General features: G+C 41.2%; 1 protein-coding gene across 1 annotated transcript; it reads right to left on the bottom strand.

Annotated features, from left to right (window-relative positions):
* Positions 1-1,292: 1,292 nt before the first annotated feature.
* Positions 1,293-8,190, bottom strand: nkx1.2lb (NK1 transcription factor related 2-like,b). The gene is made up of 3 exons (XM_020611270.1): positions 7,876-8,190; positions 5,832-6,075; positions 1,293-2,666 (listed from the first exon to the last, which is right to left on the bottom strand). The coding sequence occupies exons 1-3, from the start codon at positions 8,188-8,190 to the stop codon at positions 1,930-1,932; spliced, it is 1,296 nt and encodes a 431-aa protein (XP_020466926.1). The 3' UTR covers positions 1,293-1,929.
* Between the last annotated feature and the right edge of the window lie 328 nt (positions 8,191-8,518).

The raw sequence follows: 8,518 nt of genomic DNA on the forward strand, positions 1-8,518 counted from the left end.
AAACAGTGACAAGTTGTTGCCTTTAATAACATTTTTCTGGTACTTTATTATTGATATTGGTCAAATTAATTTTTATTTCATATCAGGCATGCAGCATGATATTGCATTGATTTCTTTGATTGTGTTGTTAATGAGTACTTGGCATGACCCAAGTGCAGTAGTAGCCATGTCCCAGGCCAGGAGTAAATATTCCGTGTGGTTTATTATTTCACAGAACTAGGGGTTTATTTTATTTTTCACATATATTTAAAATGTACCACCCTTTCCAAAAATATCTATATCCGCCCTGGCTCATTCTCCAGTTTGGGACATTTAACACCTAACAATGACGCAGGGCCTCACAGGCATCTGATTGGTCATCCATGTGCCAGCCTCCCTCTCTTGACAATGAAAATGGTACAACTGGCTTGTAATCATTCTTTAATCCTTTCAAGGGATTTCTAAGTCCAAACCAGTTTTAGATGACATGTCACAGTCCTGTACTATGTGTGTATTTCTGACTGGTTTAATGTGAAGAGCAGCATTTTGTCACGTTCTGTGATCAGTGCTTTTGATGGGCTATGCAGTTTCACTATGTGATCTAATAAGGGACACAGACCGTGGATGGAGTGTGGCAGTAGCCTTCTCTGCAACATTTTGTTGTAAGTTAGTGATTTGTCATTTTGTGTTACCCAGTGGTTGTTAATGCGACATCATGTTCTGTGCTGACATTTCTACAGATGTCTGCTTGGACTGCTGGTTGACTAAAACACATTTCTGAGGGTATGTACTGTACAGCACTTTGAACTGTGCCTGTGTTGGAAAGGTGCTGTACAAATATACTTACCTTCCCTATACTATAAGTGACGTTCAGTCTGATCATATAAGATTTTGTATATGTCTTTTGCATTTGTTGGGAATGTTGTTTATGCTAATTTATGTAATAATTTGCACTGACTGTTCATGGACTGCGTTAGCAGCACTAATGCCCTTTAGCACTATCGCTGCTGCACACTGCTACTGTATCTGACACTGGAAGTTTAGTCGAAGTGTATCAAAACCAAACCCAAATCAAAATGAGCTAAATCCAATCCAACAGAACTGAGAGTCTCTACTCTTTAACTTCCATCAGTTTTCATTAACAACCATGTGACCATGTTGAGGGTCACAGGATCAGAAGTCAGAGCACCCGGTGGGACCAAAGGTTGTTCATTTTAAAACAAATGCCATAATCTGTGCATTCATTTGCCAAAGTGAAGGAAATTTCCACTAAGGTTTCATATAGAGTTGGTGTCACAGATGTTCATTGGCCAACTGGACACTGACTGCAAATGGATGTGCCTTTCTCTGACTAACTGCTCTGCTGGAGTATACAAGGGTAGCACACAGTCGTGAGAGAGCGGTCAAAGAAAGGCAATCTCCAAGAACCCATGGCAATCAAGCAGCAGCTGGTTTTCAGTGTTTCACTGCCATTATTTTAATATCAAAGACGATATCATGTTGAGCTGACGGTTCAGTACATCCAAGGAGTTTATGGAAACTGTCAACAAATTCATTAAGTAATAGAAACAATCCAAATGAAATTGATCACAGCTGGAGTTACATAGTACTGACAATAGATCAAGCCATTCCTTAAGTCATAAATAAACATCCAATATTCATACAGACTTTTTTTTTTTAAAGAAAGAAATCAACTATTTGTCTATTACATAGTTTAAAACAGCATTCAGAATAGGGAGCTAGAACAGAGTTGTGCACAGTTTCTGGTAGATAGTCACATTTTATCAAAATAATCCATTGAAATTAAAGCCTTCAAATGTCAGTAGTAAAAAGGAGAGCAGAGCTGAACACTGGCAGTCTGTCTGCTGCTGCACTGCATTCAAACACTGAAACATTTCAGTCTCTCTGGGCTCAGTGTGTATTTGACGTATGTGTCAGGTGTGTTTTAGTCTACAGGTGTGTGCTGTAGAAGGCGGGGGCAGCGTAGCTCTGTGTCCCCAGCATGAAGGGGGACAGGACGTGGCTGGCGGTGAGGAAAGGCAGCTGGACCAGGCTGCCAGCGGGGGTGTGATGGTGGCTGGCATAGCCAGCGTGCATGGCCAGGTGCCCACTGACTGGAGGGGATGGGCTGAGAGGGCTGAGGCTCCCCAGTCCTCCGCCTGCGCCTCCCCCTGCGCCCCCCGTACCTCCTGCTCCTCCTGCACCGGTGGGGGCAGAGGTGTCAGCGCCAGGGTTCTGTTTCTTCCACTTGGTCCGACGGTTCTGGAACCAGATCTTGACCTGTGTCTCAGTGAGGGAGAGTGACAGGGCCAGGTTGAGGCGTTCACACACAGACAGGTAGCGCGTGGACTTGAACTTGTTCTCCAGTGCCACCAGCTGCTCATAGGTGAAGGCAGTCCGGGCTCTACGGGGCTTCCCTGACTTGGAGTCTGAGCCTGATCGCTTCCTCTTGGGCTTGGGCCCATTGGTCTGGGTATTAGTGATCTGTCCTGTAGGACCTCCTCCTGGGCTCTTGGTGTCTCTGGAGGAGTCTTGGTGGCTGTGCTGAGCCAGATCTCTGTCTCCATTACTGGGCAGAGCTGAGCTGCTCTCCTCACTGCTGTAGGGGCCTTCTGGAGCCTCTGAATCTGGGGTCCCAGATCTGTGGTAGTCATCCTCATCTGGATTTCTGTACACAAAGCCCTCCTCTGGAAACACACACACACACACACACAATAGACAATGTCAGATTACGGTTGTTTACATAATCAGAAACTGCCTGAAGCAAGTTTTAATGTAAATACCCTGACAAGCCAGTGTAGGCTGAGCAACAGCTCCTCCTGTGGCCACTGCACGCTACTACACATGGGCCTCGGCACCACAACTAAACAAATACCTCTGTGCAGCAAACACATTTTGAACTGTTCAGAAAGAGTGAGTCCTAGGACTGTGGACCCTCTTTCTCCCACTCATCCCACTCTGTGTTTCCTGATCATTTTGGCTTCTATCTTTATTTGATGCCTTGCCAGAGCTGAGAATATTCAGATTAGTGGTGTTTGGTTTCAGTTAGTTTAAAGGAAAATCTGTTTATAAATATTCACCATGAAAGAAAAATGACAACTGCTAACAAAGGTATTAAATCTAAAATTGGAAACAGAACTCATCAAAAAGGCCGTGCATCAAAATAAGGCTAAAAAAATTTAAGCACAGCTTTTATTGTATTACTGTACAATATGGTCAGTACGCATAAACCAATAAAGTATATTAAAAACACAACTATAAAGTTATACAAACAGTAAAAACGAGTCTGACAGTGTGGACAACAATCTGATTAGATCACTTCATTGCAGATTACTGACCCCTTTCAGAGGAACTAAGTCTGAGTTGTTATCATCCAAACATTTAGAGTAAATTTTTACGACTAGACTTTGACACAGGCCTCAAAAACCTTGAGGAGTCTCAAACTGCAGGAGACTCATCATTTCAGTTGGCATTGTGCTTCAGGGTTTTACAGACCTAATAATTCCCAAATAAATGAACAATGATTCAGTGTAGTGAAACTGGAATGTTGGGGCCCCTGGGCAGTCGCCCACTTTATCTGGTTAGTAATCGACCCTGGCTTTGTGTAAAAATTTGACTTAAAACTAAAGAAGTCCTAAAACTAGAGATAAAATCTATAAATACTCGAAAGTGCAGAAACGGTGCAACATAAAATAAGAACATTTAAAAATTGTAATAAAAATGTTCCATATTAAATCTTTGGCTTTCAATAAGCTTCTTTCCATCAATATTTCACCTGCTCTCTGAAAATCCACTGAACACAGGAAAAAACAAAAACAAAACAAAAAAACAAAAAACAAAAAAAAACACCGCCAGCTGGAAAATAGCATAAAATAAAAAACACATTCATAATTTATTGTAATTATATTATTATATTCATTATTCATTGATATTATTATTCCTTTTGAGGTTGCCTGCAAATTTTAACTCATAGTTTCAATGAAGAAGTGAAAATCTGATCATGAAATTTATAGAAAGTGTTTGTAAGTAAAAAACGAAACCTTTTTATTTCTTAGTCTGTATTTTTCTCTGACTGGCTCCCAGCCCTTTAGAAACACACACAAACACACATAACATTTGATTACTAACATTCACCTTCATTTTATGAATGTATGTATTGATTTATTTAGAATGACAATGATCTTGGGACCACAAAAAAATGTATAATGCAATTTCACAATGTGGGCCAAAACTCTTGGTGAAATTTTTATTAATTAATATTAATGAGAATATTTCATATACACTATAAAGCATTTTAATCAGAATGACCTGTCAAGACACACAAATCCCCTAAATTCGGGTTATTTAAAACAATGTTTATACATTTATTTTAGTGTATATCGCCCATTTATTTTTGACTCTTCTCTGTGATGTAGGGTTAGTAAAGAGTTTCAACATTTATTTGAAAGGACCAGTAAACAGGGGAGAGTTATCTTGTCCTAATAACTGATCAACATCATCTCCTTTTAGGAGTAAATCAAACAGGAAGCAGCTTTTGGGGCAATGTTAGGGAAAGTTTCAGGAGATTACAGTGAATGTTGGATTCCCCAAATGTGTAAGAATATTCTGGTCATTGTAAGTGATATTTGTATTTTTATTAGCCTACATAAAGGTATTTCTTTTCTAGAAAACAATCTGTATGGGCTAAACCAATTTGATTCAGTTATTGACATTTAGGTAGGCCCATGCTTGTGGTTATATTAAAACGGGGGTAAAATGTAAAACTGTATTTTTGTACTCAGAAAACGTGTAATGAAATCATCAAGTGCCTGAAAAATTAAATAAAATTAAACCCAAAGATTGAAACAAAGGAATTAAAAGTAAAAACGATGAGAAACAAAGAAAAAAAAAAAACCAAACAACAAACAAAAAAGAGGATAAGTTAAAATCGGGGTTTAAAGAAACGCGGGTGGGGGTGAGGGGGGGATCCGTCTATCACCAGTGTTAGAGGAAACGGAGGTGATTGGAGCTAATGGCTTTGAGTGGAACACACACACACACACACACACACACACACACACAGCTGGTAGAAACAGATATTCAATCAATAGGCCTACTACCGATCACACACACACGCGCGCACCTTTGCCAATTACCTGGTGCCTTTTTCTTTTTTAACCGAGCTTCAATTAAAGGTGTGTTTTCTTTTCTTTGGCAGAGAGCTGACATTCTTCCTTCAGTTTTTATTTCCATTTATGGTTTTCTAAAAAATGGCCACTGCGACTTATTAACACGCTTCTTTTCTAGAGGAATTAGATGTGCGTGTACACGACCACAGTTTTCCGTGGGACACCTCCATAAGTCAGGACCTAGACAACTGGGAAACCATCCAAAGAAACAGAGCCATCCACAGAAAACAGAAACAGTCTCCCAACTGATTGTTCCGTGGTTTTAAAAAAGTCCTCACGCCTAAAATCGGATATACATAAATCATTTTTTTAAAAATGACAAAATAGGCCTTCATCCCAAGATGAATCAAGATCGAAAGAAGACAAGCAAAATAAATAAATAAATAAATAATTTTTCTCACTGAGATTTAGTTGACTGAAGAATAAGTTTCCTCACAGTTAGAATAGGGTAAAATAGAGAATAAAAACTGAAAAATAAACAAACTGCTTTAGGGAAACGAACATTTATTTTAAAAGCTGAATAAAAGCAGATCAATAGGCTTAACGACGTTTCCACAAACGGAGCACTAAAGGTGTGACTGGCGGGAAAATAAACCACACTAAAAATAAAACAACTAACTAAGCTTAACAGGCTGATTAAAGAGTCTGGCCTTAAAGGTTAATTCCATGTAAACCCAGACTTACTGCTCTGGTACTCCTCGGCCCCGTAGCAGCCTTTGCTGGGCTCCAGGCTGGGCTCGCGCTCCGCCGCTCCCCCTCTCCGGTTCTCCGCTCCGTACGCGCTCAGCTCGCGCTCAACTCGGTGGCTCGCGTGCTGCTGTTGCTGGTGTCGCCGGCTGCTCGTGAACTTGTTGGGGTCCAGGATGTCCAGTACGGAAAAAGAGGTGGTCCGGTGCCCGTTGGGGCCCTGATAAACAACACACCGGGACTAGTCATTCTCTGTAGGCTGCACTTTATTACAACCAACTAGCAGCTCGCTTGTTATTGGAGCTTCCTGTATTTCTTCTTCGGCTCCAGCTAAGTGTGCTGCTCCGAGCAGGTGAGCCTCGCACGTGTCGACCTTCTGTTTGACATGTGCTTTAAGATCACACCCTAACGGAGGGCTAGAAGCATTTAAAATGAGCTAGTATTGTTGTTATGCATTTACAGTATTTACCACCACTGTGCAACAACAACAACAATAATATTAACAACAATGATAATAATTGGCTACATGAATATGTCATTAGCTGTTGCCCACAGTTGTAACTAGCGTTAACGTAATGAAACAAACTGTCCTCTGAAGACAGCACACACCACTGCCAATGAAACGGACAACTACATTTCCTATATCCAGCATGAAGCGGTCAATAGGGTATCAGGAGGCAAACGAATCAATCCCATTTTTATTTATACACGTGTAGTGCTGGAAAATACCGAGTGTAAACATAATCGAAGTAAACACTCTTTTATTCCTCCATGGAAATGAAGAAAAACGAACATTCCCGATTTTGTTATTGTTTTATGAAAGGATTAATGTAAGATTTTAATAAAATCCCCAACAACCCACTGCATCATTTGGACCCAGTAGTCTACGTGTACACCATATTTACGAAACGATATAGTTGTGTACACCGGATTTATTTCCTTAAGATTAATGTCAAGGCGAAAAGGTAGCCAAGTGTATTAGGCAGATAAAAGGTGCACGGTGGATCAGTGAGGCTGTCCCCTGCACTGTAGCCTGATTAGGATCATTCATTTATTAATGAGGCCAGTCTGGAGCATGTCGACAGGAATAATCCCACATTAATAATATTATAACTCGTTGTTTAAATAATCCCAGAGAGCATGTGGGGAAGACTGGGGCCTATTAACATCTGCTGATAAGAATAATCGCACAATACCATATGATCAAAGATGTGATTAGGAGGAATAATCCTTTATTTAGGATGCGGTAAAGGTCACACTAAACCTGGTTTTAATCTCCCTCTGGGTTGTGAATACGGGATTTTTCTCGGGAACTCTCGAGGCTCCGGTTTTTAAATGCTAGGTATTTTAAACTAATAATTTATCGAAATTTCGTTTATCTAGAAATTATTCGATTCAAAGGGAAATGACAGATTATATGATGTAATTCTGATTAACGGTGTAATTCCTAAACTGTAAAATTCGCATGTTTTCATTTGTTTTTTTTCGATTGAAACTGAATCTTTCAGAAGAGTTTGCGAAATGATATCTATTTTCCTCTGTGCTTTGATGGAAATAATAAAGTTTATTTTTTAACATTTTCCATCACACTGGCTTTGGTTATATTTTTTTTACTGCTATTTCTTAATTAAGGCCTAATCTGTCTGCACCAATCAGACAGACACAGCTCGACCACACAGGGCCACAGGACGTGTTACATGACAAGACGAAACATCATCACCATCATCGGAAACAAGAAATAAAACATAGCCTATCAATCCACTCACCTTCCTATATCTCATTCATTTTTCTAAGTCAGTTCTGAGCGTTTGTTTTGTTCACCCAGTAACCCAGTAGTCTTTACTTTGATGGTGGGCTACTTTTGATTACAACACTTAAAATGGACATTTGTACATTTTGTACATTTTTACATGTTTGTTGTGTCCTGTCCAATGATCTAACTTCATCTCTTTCTGTATATTTTATTTACGCCCAGTTTCTCTGTAAACTATTATGTTCCTATATGTGCAGCTACAAATCGCATTTGTTCCCGAGCATCTACCTGCTGTGGCGGGGCTAACACCGGGTTCGTCGGCGGAGGTTCCGAGTGGTTCTCCACGGCCTGTGCGTCTCTGCCTCCGGGGACCGCGTTGGAGAAAAGCCGCTTCTCCCCGGCAGCACCTCCGTCCAGCATGTCTCCGTTGTCCGGGCCAACCACGGTCTGCACCCCATCCCCGCCGGGCGCCGGTACCGCTCTGTCCCGGCTCATCACGGGCTGGACCGCGTCCGCCACGGGCCCTGCTACGGCTCTCTCTCGACTTATTACGGCCTGGACCCCGTCCGCTCCGGGCCCCGGTACCGCTCTGTCCCGGTTCATCCCTTTATTCTTCCTTTCCCATAGGCTGTAGCTACGTGTCCGGAATAAAATGCAGTTGCGGTGTACAATGAAAAAGATTTGGACAAACCGTTTTAAAGGGGCTGAATGAGACTCATGCCAAAATATTAACTTCACGCCACAGGCCGGTCAACATCCAATCTGAGGTGATGTTCTCAGCCCGTTAAAGTTTTCCATAGGTAAGAGTTTGGACAGATGACGGGGTTTAACTGGATTACCGGATGTGGTCCCGTAAAAGTTCAAACTTCTTCTCTTTTCCTTCTTCTCTCCGTCTCTTCCCCCTTCATCCTCCGCATCCACCGCGGCACCA

This window comes from Monopterus albus, unplaced genomic scaffold (genome assembly GCF_001952655.1).
Source record: "Monopterus albus unplaced genomic scaffold, M_albus_1.0 scaffold111.1, whole genome shotgun sequence".
NCBI lineage: Eukaryota > Metazoa > Chordata > Actinopteri > Synbranchiformes > Synbranchidae > Monopterus > Monopterus albus.

Excerpts from the sequence above, each read along its gene's own strand:
- nkx1.2lb (XM_020611270.1), bottom strand. The coding sequence starts at position 8,190 with ATGAACCGGGACAGAGCGGTACCGGGGCCCGGAGCGGACGGGGTCCAG. Across the intron at positions 6,076-7,875 it reads TGTTAGCCCCGCCACAGCAG|TCCCGGTGTGTTGTTTATCA; the intron begins GTAGATGCTCGG and ends GAGAATGACTAG. Across the intron at positions 2,667-5,831 it reads GGCCGAGGAGTACCAGAGCA|AGGAGGGCTTTGTGTACAGA; the intron begins GTAAGTCTGGGT and ends GTGTGTTTCCAG.